The sequence below is a fragment of the Curcuma longa genome, chromosome 1, assembly GCF_044706935.1.
Source record: "Curcuma longa cultivar G26 ecotype Majalengka, Jawa Barat chromosome 1, ITB_CL_G26_1.1, whole genome shotgun sequence".
NCBI lineage: Eukaryota > Viridiplantae > Streptophyta > Magnoliopsida > Zingiberales > Zingiberaceae > Curcuma > Curcuma longa.
In genome coordinates, this window is record NC_133861.1 from 21,467,148 (window position 1) to 21,482,412 (window position 15,265).

General features: G+C 32.3%; 2 protein-coding genes and 1 long non-coding RNA gene across 3 annotated transcripts; all 3 read left to right on the forward strand.

The window, feature by feature from the left end:
- The first annotated feature begins 821 nt into the window (after positions 1 to 821).
- On the forward strand, positions 822 to 2,777 carry LOC141826112 (CRIB domain-containing protein RIC6-like). The gene is made up of 5 exons (XM_074713367.1): positions 822 to 882; positions 956 to 1,053; positions 1,163 to 1,247; positions 1,419 to 1,711; positions 2,700 to 2,777. The coding sequence occupies exons 1-5, from the start codon at positions 822 to 824 to the stop codon at positions 2,775 to 2,777; spliced, it is 615 nt and encodes a 204-aa protein (XP_074569468.1).
- Positions 2,778 to 2,960: 183 nt separating this feature from the next.
- Positions 2,961 to 4,381, forward strand: LOC141816559 (uncharacterized). The gene is made up of 3 exons (XR_012600714.1): positions 2,961 to 3,083; positions 3,156 to 3,223; positions 4,200 to 4,381. It is a non-coding gene; the product is annotated as an uncharacterized LOC141816559 (long non-coding RNA).
- A 463-nt stretch (positions 4,382 to 4,844) lies between these two features.
- LOC141837930 (protein CHLOROPLAST J-LIKE DOMAIN 1, chloroplastic) lies at positions 4,845 to 13,021 on the forward strand. The gene is made up of 10 exons (XM_074725299.1): positions 4,845 to 5,008; positions 6,994 to 7,087; positions 7,175 to 7,283; positions 7,447 to 7,520; positions 8,558 to 8,613; positions 9,310 to 9,367; positions 11,618 to 11,743; positions 12,039 to 12,134; positions 12,229 to 12,300; positions 12,859 to 13,021. The coding sequence occupies exons 1-10, from the start codon at positions 4,908 to 4,910 to the stop codon at positions 12,919 to 12,921; spliced, it is 849 nt and encodes a 282-aa protein (XP_074581400.1). The 5' UTR covers positions 4,845 to 4,907; the 3' UTR covers positions 12,922 to 13,021.
- The last annotated feature ends 2,244 nt before the right edge of the window (positions 13,022 to 15,265 follow it).

Here is a 15,265-nt window from a genome sequence, read left to right on the forward strand (position 1 = left end):
TGATGACCTGGGGTTGATCCTGTCATGCGTCTAACGTCTATGAATCTACTTGAACCTTCCTTCATATCCGTAGGGTCAACTCTAGGGAGTCATTAAGGTAGCAATCTTTTTTTTTTTTTAAGATCGACCTCCATAATATTCGTCTCTATTGGGAATGGAACTTTCATCTCTTATTTATTTCTCTATATATTTTACCACTACACCACCTGTGTGATGACGAAAAAAATAATATTATTGAAAAATGCACTCAGTGTCTATTTTGCTACTAAATATTTATGATTTTAATTTTCATAGAACTATGTGATTTAATTTTCATAGAATTATGTGATTTAATTTATGGTACAATAAATAAATTAAAATATAGTTTTTTTATAAGTTATATATATATATATATATATATATATATATATATATATCAAAGATTATTCAAGAGTTCCTTATCGTCTCCGACCTCAACGGAGACATCTATCAAAGCATTGGAACAAAATTAATCCTTTCTTCTTTTTTTAGAAACACAATAAGACATTCCAATTTTGAGGTATCAACCACAACATGAACTTCCTCCCATTTCTCCCCAAACATACCAATCCTTTCTTCCTCTTCTTCCTTCAGGTTTCTTTCACAATTCTCTCATTTTTTCTTTCTTTTTTCTCAATCAATAACAGTCAAAATCATCAAGGGATTCACTTTGAGGTACTCTCTGTTCTTCACCTCGATTTTTTTTTTATATATTTTGTAAATAATTAAAAGCTTTTATTGAAGCAGAGGAAGAACAAATTAGAAAGAAATTTACGCCTTTTAAGAGAGAGAGAGACAGAGAGATGGGCACCCTCGTGAAGAAGGGATTTTTGAAGCCCATTCGCTACATTTCCCAAATTTTTGGTATGTTTTTAAAAATAATTAAGGTTAATCGTGTTTTAAGAGTTAATACATAGAGATTAAATATTTTACGCAGAACAAAAGGAGGAAGAGATGCAAATCGGGCTTCCAACTGATGTTAAGCATGTGGCCCACATCGGATGCGACGGGCCCAACAGTGTAGACGCATCATGGGTATTTATTATTATTATTATTATTATTATTATTTTAAAAAAATAATAATAATTAACACATTTTATTATTATTATTATTGTAATTTTGCATTTAAAAAATGTATGTGTAGATGAAAAATTACCACTCTGCTCCAATCAGCCTCACTGAGGCTCAAGGAAGAGAAGATCCTACCACGAACACATCCGATTCCAGAGGCAAGAGACTTTTTTTAATGCAATTTTGATTAAAAGAATGCATTTAAAATAATTTTAAATAGGATAAATAATTTCTAAAAGTAATAAAATATATGTTAAATAATTAATATATATATATATATAAAATAAATTGAAGAGATAAATCAATTTTTTCTTCTTAATTAATATTAGGCTCCGAGGTTTTACAAGAAGGGACGAAAGGTTCTTCGGCCGACGAGGAGGGCAAAGACTCCACCAAGCCACGTCGGCGACACAAATCTGTTGAAACTTTGACGATCGTCGATTCTGAGGCGACCGACAACGGCGTGAAGAAAAGTAGGCGAGGGCGCAAGAAGGAGTCGGTCGATCAGGATACTCCGGCGATCCCCAAGCAATCCAGGCGACGATCGAAAGATGAAGGAGGGTCGACAGCTAGGCCTTCCAAATCTAAGGGCGTGAAAAAGGACACGAAGATGGAGGAGGAGGCGATTACAGAATTATAATAAATTTATTTTAAAAGATTAACGATAATTATTGTCTAAACATATAATTGCAAATTATGATGATAGGTGAGTAAAAGAATTTTAAAATATTTTAATCATTAATTATGTTCATTCAAATTTTTTCCCCCTTTGAATTAATTCTCTTAGTTTAAATTTTGATTTAGGGAAGTAGTTGTGTTTGACAATTGGTCAACGAGATGGATTAACTAGATGAGATTTTTGTCATTTTAGTCTATTAGCATTAACTTCTAAATGATTAGATCGTTAATTATAATTAAAATATAGTTAATTAAAATCTACTCAAAAACAGCAAAATATATTAATTTGGTGTTATTTAATTCAATGTAAAAGGAAAACCTGAAATTGACATGAGCTTTTCATAAAGAAGGAAGTCGGGGATGTTTTAGTAATTTGGGATAAGTTAGGTACTCTTTTGTAAAATTATCTTACTTTCAAGTAATTTTGACGGACGTATTTATTCAGATCAAACCCAAATAAATCCAAAATTAAGAACCAGCCCACGTGATCCGTTTAACCTAGGCTTTTCATGGGGTTACCCGCGCTTGGCGTCTCCATTCCGTTGGTCGGTCGCTCCATCCTGCCTCCGCCGCGAGACGCCGGACAATTTGCTGCCGCCATGGTACATCTTTGTTCTATCCCCAGATCGAACTTTTTCTTGGGTGTGATTCCACTCTTCTGTTTAACTAGGTCAAGTATTCGAGGGAACCTTCCTACTCTACCAAGTGTAAGTTGCTCGCTGTTTGGTTTAACCCTTCATTACATGCTCGATTTTTTCTTATTTATACTCGATTCCTGGAAGTCTTGATCTTTTTGTTCCTGCTGGTTTGGTTGTAGCGCAAAATCTGAATTTTGTGTCGTGATTTGCTGTAAATTTAGAACCTCGAGGTCTTCTGTTTGCTGTCTCTTTGTACGGTTTTCTGTTTCCATCAGTTCGTTTTTGAGCTAAAAGTTCTTCGTCCTTGCAGCTGCCAAGGCCATGGGTAGGGACTTGAGGGTTCAACTTCAAGGTGCAGCGATACTTGGATAATACGCTTCGGTCAAATTTGGTCAAATTTCTGAATAGTGTGTGAACTAAATTCATGTTTACCATGGAAAATAGTAGTTGATTCCGTGAGTATCTTCTATTTTAACAAATGTAAATTAGAGGTATTCTAATGCATTCCTCCGTGCTTACCATCTTCATTTATATGTTATTGTGACTTTATGAGTCTGTCTCTACTCCCTGTATAGATAACAGGTTTAGATGTTGATGTGCTCTTCATATCTCATATACAAGTAAATCAAGCACAAAAGCAGAGACGCAGAACCTACAACGCTCACGGACGGATCAACTGTATGTTCATTTATTTAGCTTTAGTTTCAGGTTCTTTAGATTTTACAAATTTCTGTATCTTTTTATTTGCAGCGTATATGTCTTCTCCATGTCACATTGGGTTGATTTTGTCAGAGAAGGAAGAAGCCGTAAAGAAAGAGGTAATTATTTTGCATACTGCCTTTCAAATGTTCTTAAACCTGACATCTGCATTATTATAACAATTGTTTGCACGGCCTTTCTGCCTTCGCGAGAACTGTCATTCACTGCATAGAATCTTCATGAAAACAAAAAATTAATCTTGAATTTTGTCTAGTCTTATGCATGTTCTGTTACACTGAACCCCATTTTATTCTTGGATCCTGCTCCATTATTGTTTTCACAAAATTTTGCTTATTTGGTGTTGTCGCATTGCTTTAGTAGTTCTTGATAATATCCTGTGGGATTCCTTTTGTTATTGGCATTTCCATACTACTTAATTTTGGTTCTGTAAGTTCATCTTGTAGGCGTTCTAATCAGTTTATAGTAGTCCAAACTACTTAATTTTGAATCTTTCATAAGTGTTTTCATACACACACACATACATATATTTCAAATGAAAGTTCCTTTTGTAGCTTAGTTTTTTCGTAGTTTTTAAAACAAAACAAAGTTTCTTTTGTTAACAAATCAAATCAAATTTATTTGGCTTAGTTAAATCTGCATCATATGAAATGAATTAGATTGGGATTATGTTAGCCAATATTTTTTGAAAAGAAATTAAACTCTATAAAAGAAATACATATTTATTAGAAGGACTAAGTGTTTGTTTCCTACTATAATCTGGCTTGCTATTGAAAGGAAAATAATATATACTGACCAGTGATTTCATTGGAAGCTGGATCAAACATCAAGTTTATCAGACATCTAATTTTCATTTTGATCATCTTGTCATTGTAACCTACTATTTTATATAAAAAATATTTTATAGGCAAAATATACAAATATTTCTTTAAAATGATTTATCTGATAAATAGATTATAATTGCCATCTGTTTATATTTGAATCATATCATTTTTGTTTGTTTCTTATTATTCTTTTCTTCGTGATTTCTCTAACAAGTGCTCTTTCCAACTCATGTATCCTCTTGTGCTTTTCCAGCCTGAGAACCAGATTGCGACAAGTGAGCCCAAGAGAATTTAGGCCACTGGAAGTTCCTCTTGTTGTGCAGCAAATATCGACATTGAAGAACTTTGGATCTTTTGTCTAGAGCAACAATTGATCTTTATTCCCTGTAATTTCAGAACCTGTTCAAGATTTGTGGCTTTGGTTTAGCAAATATTATTTGGTAGGGAAAACTTGAATGATTCTTGCCTGTCACGAATGACTATTTCATCTAATTTATCAATTTGTTATAAGTCTTGGATTGCTGCAATTTTGGTTTAGGGTTTTAGTTGAGCAATTTCCTCTTGTTTTTAATCATTTCTGAGCATGACCAAGAAGGATGATTATTATTATTGTTAAATATATTTAAGTAAATTTTAGTTTTGATTAAATTTTAGTTTACCATTAAAATCTATTATATAATTCTAAAGTTCCCAACTAAGTTCTTAATTAATCATTAACACATGGTTTAAGTGATGAAATGCCTTTTCATTCAAATAAATTTCGCATAAAACTTGATTATCTCTGCCAGGGTTTAGAGGAGCGGTTGAGATATTTTAAAAATAAAGGGCCTTAGCGGTTAATTGACATCATAGTTTATGAATTACACTGTACTCATTTACCTACATCGCTCCTCCCAGCTTCCCACCCCAGTAATCGCCAGGGAAAATCCAAAACCCTAGCCTCCGCTCCGTTGTCTTGCATATGGCCACCGCGACCGTCCTGCGATGCCCTACGTTTCGCCGTACCTGGCACAGGAGTACCACCGTGATTTCGGCGGCTCCGATAGGTTCTTCCTCAGTCAGGTACGCTGGGTGGAGGCGAAGCTCTGCAAGATTCAAGTTTTCTCCTTGATTGCGGCTATTTCGTACGTACTTTGATGTTTCACATCACCGCCCAGCGGTTCTTGGTCGTTGTTGTTATGCTTGGATGATTCAACTTTTTGGATACCGTTATCTGTGTTTCTGATTGGAAATCCAGTTTTTTTTTTTAATTCGGACATGAAAGGAAGATTAATCCAATGATCCATATGGAGAATTAGTTTTCTTTTTCTTCCTAGGATAAGCTATCTTCTTGATTTTCTCCAGAATCTTCTTTAGAATAAGCTATTTTGCTTCAGACGAAAAGCTTTCTTGGATGCCTTCTATTAGTCGTCCTCTGGGTCTCTTTTGCATCGAACAAATTAGATTAAATAATAGCATTTGGCTTTTGGAGGTTGATCCCTTTGAAGTGGTCATCCTATTTTCACTTACATTGTTTGGTAATTTTTAGGGTTCTCGTTCAGCTAAGACTTTAGTTCCTACTAACTACTGATTCTCTTTGCTGCTGCTCTTCTTCTATGCCACAATATCTCTAAGGCCATCGCCACCTATGGACCCTACAGCTATCTCCATTTTTTTTTTCATTGTCACCTTACCACATTTTGGCCTTGCACGATCCTCTAAAGTTGCCTTTCATGTCAGCACATGTTGCTTCTCCACCACCATTATTGTTAGACCTCGTCCATTGTTACCATTGGACTATGATGGTCAACACCGTATGCCATGATTTCTCCTGTTCGATAGACCACCTTTCTATAATAAAATGCTTTAAGGAAAAACTACCATTCAAAGAATTTGAGAATGATCTAATTCAACTTCATAAAAAAATCGATTCCAGCACGATCACAATGGATTTAATCTAAATGAAAGGTGGGCAGTTGTTTGACACCAAAATTGAGGAACTTAAAACTTCGTAGCAATAATCATCCTAGCATTTGTAGAAGTACCAAACAACCAACAACTCAAGCTCAAGCACTCAAATGAATGACACACCAAAGCAAGGGATGATGGTTTATCAGCCATGACATTTCTAACAAAAACCATAGAAGAATTCCTCAGGAAGATCGGGACAACATCTTTCCTTGGATGTAGCTGGAATTGGAATTTCTTCTGGAAAATCAGAAACCATGCCGAGTAGATTTAAGAGTTTAAAGTTTTTATGCTTCCATCGCAACCTATGATCTCAAGGTGGAGATAACCTTTATGTACATTAATAGAATTTGTTCATCTTGTCATGGGGATTTATCATGGGAGAAATTTGTGGATGATCTTCTCGTCTATTTAGTACTTAAATGATGAAGAGTTAACACAAGTGATTATCCTACTAACAAATGATCTTAAATGAACTCCCACACCCTGACCATTGTTCTGTGAAGATTTGATGTGAGATATAATCTTCCACTCACTTGATCCGAAGCAAGTCTTGATCTCCCACATCTTCTTAAAGAAGATTCGATCAAGACATTCTTCTCCCATCAATGTTTCAAAGAGATTGTCATGGTGATTGCGTCTTTTGCATAGAGATTCAGCGATCTCTAGTGGTCTGCAACAACAAGAATCCTATGCAAGTGACAAATAGTAGTAGAATGGAAAAATAATCGTAAATTTATTGCTAGTCAATCTTGTATGCTAGGTTGTTTCAACATGCACTGGGAAGGTAGGATAAGAAAAGAATTAATTCAATTCCACTTCAATTAGAGTTTCAATTGAGTTTTTTTACCTAAAATAATTTTTTTCCTTTACTCTCTCTAGATAAGTCATTTTAAAAAATCTGGATTTAGTTGTTTTATTGTGGAGAAGGCAATCTCTTGGATGTATATCAAATTAATGAAATAATAGTCTTTTGACATTTGGAGGTCAACTCTCTGATCTCTCCTTTCTGCTTCCATCTTCCAGTTTAAATTCTCCCTAAGATAGGACTTGTGTTCTAATTGTAGTGATCCATCATTTTTTTTCTGTCAATGGGGCAGGTTCATTAGAAAGCCAATGAGTAAATTAATAGTGTGTATGGCTTCATCAACTGCAGGGAGTCCATATGGGAGCAGTGATGAAAATCCATATGAGGTAACATATATCCTTTTCCATCATTATTTTCTTTAATGAAATTATTTGTTTTATTTATTTTTTCCTTTGGCCCATATTCTGTTGTAGGTTATTGGTGTTAGTTCAATAGAAGGATTTGATACCATAAAGGTGGCATATACTAGAAAGCGCAAGGATGCTGAGAAAAAGGGAGACGAAGCATCTGTTGCCAAGGCAGGTTATTACTAGTTACTTTGGCAATAGTTGTAAGAGTTTTATGCCCACTGGGTCTGTTTTTGTAGCTATTTATCTTGTGCTTGCTGCTTGCATTTATTTGCTTAGCTCTTTGTTTTTTTATTGAGCTTATATGCTAATGATTGGTTATTTGTTGTATCAGTTAGAGAAAGCATATGATAGGATCATGATGTCACAATTACAGAACAGGAAGAAAGGTTTGGCATTTGGATCATTTAAGGTTAACACTCTTTGACAATTTATTTTCACATTTGCTTCATTTTTCATTGTGCAGAATTGAAGAACCCGATAGTTAAGATATTTGAGCATTGCTTTAAGTGATCTTTCTAGATTGCAAGAATTTAACTAAATGGAATAATTATAATCAATATACTGACAGTATGTTATGAATATATTCATTGAACACTTGTTCTGTTGTGTACTTTTAACTGTGAACAGTTTTCTTGTCGTGTATTTTAACTGTGATCAGTATTTCTGAGGTTTATATATTTACACCCATGCTATACCTGTTAAAATTTTAGCACGAAGCAGATAACCATGGACATAGCATGAGAATACTCAAGGACATGACAGGATAAATAACTTCTGTGGGGTTGTATAAGTTTGGAGCTTATTTGAAAACTTCCTTTTTACAGATGATTCAAATGGTTTACCTTACAAGTATATTGATGTGATATTTTGCCATTTTTAGATGTAGTGACATTCAGATGTCTGTTTTAGTCATATAAATTGTTTTCTCACATTTTTTGCTGTGTATACATGGGAGGGAAGAACACAGATGAAACAAGACATTGGATTGGTGGAGAAATATAAAAGTGAAGAGAAGGGAAAAGAGAAAAAAATGATTGTCCTTGTGTTACTTGTAGGGATAGAAAAGCAAAGGGATGTAAATGAATGAGAAAATATTAGCTGTGCATAATTTGCAGTTGTAACATTTGGAGCATTTTGAGATTATTCTTTGTCATATGTTTATTTCCCTATTCATTTTTTGAGCCTTAATGATACAAGGGGATTGTTTTTTTACACGTAATTTTCTTGGTTTTGCATGTACCACAAAGTGTGATCATTTAGACTCATTTCCTTTCTATTATATATGTATTTACTGAAGGCAGCACCGAACAAAAAAAAAAATCTGTCAATTTCTTTTAAAATTGTGACTGATTATGATATTTGAGAATATTCGTTGTCAATACAGTTTTGTTCTTGTTTAAGCCATCCATTGCAGCTTTTTGCTTTTATCATTATTCCCTAATTCAGGTGTCAAAGGATATCAAGTTTGCTGATAAACAGCCCATAGTACCATGGGGACCAAGGTACTCTCTTAGATTATGCATAGTAAATGGTATAAGCTTTCTTTTTATTCTAATATATGGTTCATGAGAATCTGACTCGATTGAGAAAAGTTTTCATTTGTCCAAGGATCCTATTACTATTTCCAATGAAAGAAGCGCAATCTGATGGAAATTTCAGGTTCCTTGCTTTTGTGATATTGAGGATATATAACTTTTTATACAGATAGTTTTGGCAGACTTAACTTCATAGACTGGTCTAACTATTGAATCATTCCTCATCATCTCTCTCTCTCTCTCCAGAGAATTTTGATTTTATATTTGGTTGAATGAGGTATATTACTGATTCAATGAAGGAAGAGCAATCTTGTAAACATTATTTCCTTTTTTCCATAAACTATTGGATATTTTACAGATTGGTTCAGCAGACATGACTGTGTAGATATGGGCTACAGGACCAATATGGAATTACATCTCATCATTTGGTGGTCATATAGATTCACTCTGGACTAGGAATATATTATGATTGTCTGATGACGTTGTACTATGACTCTTGTATACTGTGTTGCTATTCTGCTTATAAATGATTCACATTTCTCTCTCTTAAAATAGGAATAATGCAGATATGCATCTTTTGTTAAGTTGTTCTTCTCTCTCTTGTACTTTGATGCTTAATTGCTTATTGTTGGAGTATCTAATCTATGATGCTTCTCTTTGCAGGTACTCCAAATCTACTGTTAAGGATATGCGCATCAATATGGCTATCACTGCAGTCTTTGTAAGATTAAGAATACTCACAAACTCCTGAATTTAAATGTTCTGATTTTTTTTTTTACCATAAGAGACTCTTTCATATTACTACTTGGTTGGTGACCTTAAGATTTTGTGCTACTAAACCGAGAAGGAACTTCTTTGAAGTGTCTAATATTTTATAAGATCAAAGTAGAATTCTTATAAAATATTAGATCTCTTCATGTCTGTGTGGTATATAGTAATATGATTTGTTTCAAATAAGTTGCAATATCAGCTTGTACTCTAGAAAGCAACAGTAACAAATTGGGTCATATTGCCGAGCCTGATGTGGTTTGTTGTGATTTACACTTCATTGGAGGAGTAGAAACATTTTAGCCGACCCCACTTAGTGGGATAAGGCTTGGTTGTTGTGGTTGTGGAGGAGTAGAAACATTTCCATATTCATAGAGGTAGCTTGGTTGGAACAAGGTGGCAACATATTTTTATTTTTATGTTTGTAGGATTTGGCTGCACTCTAGCTGTTCCCTTAAAAAAGGCAGAAAGAAGGGAGAATATAAGGAAAATGATGAAATTATTTCCAGAACATTGGTTTGACTTGAAACACTAATCTTCCCTTCTTTTGACACCAACATAAACTCATTTTCTTCCTCTGCTCTCTTGCTAGACTGACATAACCATAGTTTTCTTCTTCAACACTCTCTATTTTCATAAATTCTAATTTTCTTTCTTCTGTTCATCCCCAATGAAACCTTAATTTTCTTCCTCCCTCTATTGTAGAACCCACCTCCACTTCTCCTTTTTCCCACCATCATAGAAGCACAGTATCAGCTATATTTTACCCTTCTTCCCGTTTAATAGTCTTAATTTTAAGAAAAAGGTGAGAATGTAGTTGCTAAAAGGAGTAATTGGGTTTAAAAATGATGGAAAAGATGAATCTTAAGCATTCAGAAAAAGGTGAGAGATCTGAAGCATTTATCTTTCACATTCTTCATCTTTTTGTATTCCTTTTCTCCTCTGTTGTCTAAGAATTGCTAGTTTTGATATCATCATCCTTTTGGATTTTGTGTGTTATTTAAGATGAGATTAGATATACTAGTCTGTCGTTTCTAACATCTCACTCTCTTCGAGTAAAATGACCAACAATTATAGCCTCCTACAGATATTTTTTGTCCGAGTGAATGAATAGAACTCTAATCTCACTTATTTCTGTAAGACTTTTCTTAATCAATTCCAACATTGAAAAAATGGACTAGTACTCTTTGTACCATTTCCAGTGTCTTCTCTCCAAGTAGATGTCAGAGCTTTTAATCAATCCCTATCTGTCATCTTCACCTCTCATCCAATATTAATTCCTGGTTTGAAGAGTTAATATTGCAACCCTACTGTATTTTTTTTTTCATCCTACAAACTCTCACAAACTTGTTCATCCTTACAAACTTCATAATCCTGAGATGTCTTCAATTTAATGGCGAGGCAAAGAAGTTATATTAAGGTCTTTGAAGACCGTCGAGATCCCTCTTGACAACCATAGTCCAGTCATTGACTCATTGAAGATGCATCTAGAACCTCAAATCTTCATGATGGTTCACATACGGTTCTTGCATTCAGGTCCTCAAAAAAATAACTTATACAATATGGTATATTCTCATAGATGATTGTCGACGTCCCAGTTCCTGGATGCTTGCTTTCCATGAATTTATGCTCAAATTTGCTCAGGAAACAAGCTCTACTTTGATAATTTCACTTGCTATTGCTCAGATGATTCCATCAAATCATTTGATTGGCATCTTTGCTTTATTCTAGAGAGTTATCCTAGTTGCTGGGTTGCTGTCTGCCAAACCTTTTATGTATTGGTTCAGGAATTCACATCAACTATCACAGTTTCATCATGGGTATACATCCTAGAGATCATGTGATTTGATATCTTTGCTCCTATACAGTATAGTGGGGGTGTTCGATGAGGCGTGATATATTAACTATTTCTGTACCTAGATAACTAATATCTTGGTGAGAACGGATAATAATAGGAGTTATGTTCTGTGTTCTTATGTATCAGATGATGTGCCCTTTTATGCTCAAGTTTGCAATGGAGATGTGATCTTCTCTTGTCCTTTGCTATTATTTGACAAAATTTAGTTTTTACTCTTGAATATTCCTTTTTTTTTTAATTTTGAAGATAATTATGCTCTTGAACTGATGACAATGGATATCTTTTGGTTCATATTATAGGAACCATAAAGAAAGTAAATTGGTTCTTTTTATATTTCTTTTGCAGAGTACCTGGGCGCTGATCCAACAGAACGCTGAATGGAAACCATTGCAATTTCTAGCTTTTGTTTTCTTCTACAGAATATTTGAGAAGTTGAAAGGGTTTGAACCTACAGTATCACCCACGCTAAATGTGAGTCGTATTTAGAGGCACCTCTTGGAACTAAACTTCCAGAGTAATTAAATGTCACTTTAGTAATGAATTTTGGTAATGGAGAACAAAGGTAAAGGTGAAGAACTGGTCTCACAATTGATTAAGTTTTTTTTTAATTTCCATTAGTACTATATTCTTTATTCTTTTGACTTCTTTTTTCTTTCTGTTTTGATGTAAAGTAAGAAATTATATTTTTTGGTGGAATTCTTTTGAAATAACGAGGAACCAGTCACCTACTTGAAAGTCATAGTCATATAGTTTCACTTGGCTGCAGGAATATGGTGAGGATGAAGGTAAGGGACTGCGCATGGGAAAACGGATACTTCGTTCCCTCCTATTGGTTTTCGGATGTATCGCCGTGTCATCCTTGGTATGACAAAAAGGAAATGATGCTTCGGCAGATTCACTCTTTTTCATCTTGGTTTCATGCATTTCATTGGGTCTATTCCACCATTTTCTTACAGGGATACACTGGACTTCTTAACCTCATCGAGTTTTTCGGCCGTTCTATTCCTCTGTTTATCTATAACAACCAGGTATTTGTATTCCTCGACTACATCGTTGTTTCTGTGATTGATTGTCAGCTAGCTGGTTTATAATCAATGCTGGATGCAGTGGTGCTTTCCTCTTGGATTTATCAGTTTTATAAATTATGCAACTTATCTTTTAAATTTTACTTCCATAAGGCGCGAACCCTAGTTGCATGTGGTTCCTCCATTGACAATATCTGGGTATAGTACAAGTAATCTCGATACAGTAATTTAATGACACTGATGTGTCCCATTTTGGAATAGAGAAATGATAGACTGCATTAAAATGCAATATAAAATTTCAGCATGACACACTATAAGCCTGGGTCCCATCTCCATTCACAGTGCTCTTCAAGAAGATCTAAGTTTTAGTGTAAATGAGGAGTTTCAGACAGGCTGTTATTAGTTGCCTTATTAAACTATACCCCTATCTCACTGACTATTGCATGCATGTATATGAAATTTTTTATCGATGAGGCTTTGGTGCAATTTTATATAGTTTTAAGTCAAAATTGGTCATTCGTATGGTTAACATGATTGATTGGTCATTCTTCTAATTTGCAGGAGCTATTTGTTACCCTAACAACCGCGGCCGCACTCTATATTATGGCTTCATACTATCGGTGATCGATAGCTTTGTGCGTCTCCTGTTTTAAAGTAGGATTTTGTACAATGTACTCAATTTTACTGTGGTTTATCTCCAGTATTAATTAGATTTTTTTTCTAATTTTACTTTAAAAAATTAAAGTGTTAGCTGTGTGCGAAGAGTGAGTGTCAATTCATAATTATTGATAATCTTAATTATCTATTAAAGTTATCAATCAAAATTTTATTTGATTTAAAATATAATTAATTTGAAAGTAATATAATATTATCGTTACATCAATGAGAAATGAGAATGTAATTATTTTTTAGTCTAAAATTTTATTCAATTTTAGAAGTTAATAATTTTTTTTATTTTTTATTTTAAAATTTTATAAATTTAAGAGATAATTTATTTTAAATTTTAAAAAATAAAATTAATAAATTATATTTATTAATTTAATAAATTATTTTATTAGAATAATTATTTTAGTAAATTATATATAACTTTAGGTTAAATTTTAAGAAATAAAATTAATAAAAGATATTTATTAATTTAATAAATTATTTTTTAAAATATATATAAATTTATTTTAAATTTTAAAAAATAAAATTAATCATACCCTTTCTGTTTAAAAAATAACTTTATGTTTATTAATTTAATAAATTATTTTTATTAAAAAATATATAAATTTATAATAAATTTTAAAAAATAAAATTAATAAATGATGTTAATTAATTTTAAAAATTATTTTATTAAATAAAATTAATAAATTATATTTATTAATTTAATAACTTGTTTTATTAAAATAATTATTTTAATAAATTATTTTTAAATATATATAAATTTATTTTAAATTTTAAAAAAATAAAATTAACCAATTATGTTTATTAATTTAATAAATTATTTTTATTAAAAAATATATAAATTTATATTAAATTTTAAAAAATAAATTTAATAAATTATATTTATTAATTTAATAAATTATATTTTTTAATAAATTATATTTATTAATTTAATGTCAAATTTTTAAAAAATTAAAAAATTATATTTATTAATTTAATAATTTATTTTATTAAAATAATTATTTTAATAAATTATTTTTAAATATATATAAATTTATTTTAAATTTTAAAAAATAAAATTAACAAATTATATTTATTAATTTAATAAATTATTTTATTAAAAATATATAAATTTAGTTTAAATTTTAAAGAATTATATTTATTTTTAATATATTATCATTTGATTATTAATATTAATATATTTTATTTTATTTGAATCAAAAATAATATAATAAATATTAAATTAATTATATTTTATTTTTTTCAAATAAATAACTTGAATCAAATAATATTAAATTATATTTTATATTTTATAATCTTAATTATATAATTACCTAATAATCAGATAACCAAAATTGTATATAATAATTTAAACCAAACACACTTTTAAAAAGATATTACAATACTAAAATAAATTGGAAAGAAAAAAATACAGAGATTAGTGAATGATAAAATTTTACGAATGAATATTTTGAACAAGAACGTGAGAACTGAAGTTGAGAGGGAAAGTTATAACTTGTTTAGGAATGAGTATTTTTTTTGTTGTAGTGTTAGTTTAACCAAACTACCCATACAACTGGTAAAATAATAGTCTAAAGGAGCTGGTCGAGCACATTGCATCACTTGGCATGGTGACTGGGGTTGTGCAAGCATGATTGATTGGCTTAAAGCTAGGCTTGTCTCAAATTTTGATGGGTCCTGTAAAATGAGGCGAGTGGGTTCACGAGTTAACGTGGCAAAGTAAAACTATACTGGAGGAAAGGTGGAGCTTAAATTTGCTAGTTAGAGTGCAATCAGTTTGCTATCCCCACTTCTCATTTTCACATGAACCTGTCCGTTGCAGTGAACTTGTAAACACTCGGGCAGAGACATAAGAATGGAAAAAAAATGAAAGAACAATCATACCCTTTCTTTTTTGATAATCTAAGTCGTGAATGCTCAAGTAAATCACTGAGCACCTTACCATTGCACCATTGCTCGAGGGATAAAGACGAGCATATCCATGACCATAAGAAAGGTTTCTTATTGGATTTCATTAAAGCTCCTGTAAAATGCAGTACAATGAAGAGTACCTTATGCAAGTAAAACTTACCCATTATTCCAACGAGGCCAGCGCCAAGAGAGCATATTCTTCATCTGAAATTCCTAATAGCAAAGGCAGTACTTAAGGAGAAGCCCCATGTAGTGCACACACACATCAACAAAATCGTTTGCATGCGAGAGAGGTAGGCATCCAGCGTTGGCTTAATTCACACAGAAAAGTGAATGATTAACATTAGCGTATAAAAACATATGCATGAAAAATGTTGTTGCAGCACAAAAT

Bases quoted from the DNA above. Each gene is read 5' to 3' on its own strand.
- LOC141826112 (XM_074713367.1), top strand. From the start codon at position 822: ATGGGCACCCTCGTGAAGAAGGGATTTTTGAAGCCCATTCGCTACATT. The intron at 1,054-1,162 runs GTATTTATTATT...ATGTATGTGTAG, and splicing joins ACAGTGTAGACGCATCATGG to ATGAAAAATTACCACTCTGC. The intron at 1,712-2,699 runs GCGATTACAGAA...TTGAGCTAAAAG, and splicing joins ACACGAAGATGGAGGAGGAG to TTCTTCGTCCTTGCAGCTGC.
- LOC141837930 (XM_074725299.1), top strand. From the start codon at position 4,908: ATGGCCACCGCGACCGTCCTGCGATGCCCTACGTTTCGCCGTACCTGG. The intron at 5,009-6,993 runs GTACGCTGGGTG...TCAATGGGGCAG, and splicing joins ATAGGTTCTTCCTCAGTCAG to GTTCATTAGAAAGCCAATGA. The intron at 7,521-8,557 runs GTTAACACTCTT...TCCCTAATTCAG, and splicing joins TGGCATTTGGATCATTTAAG to GTGTCAAAGGATATCAAGTT.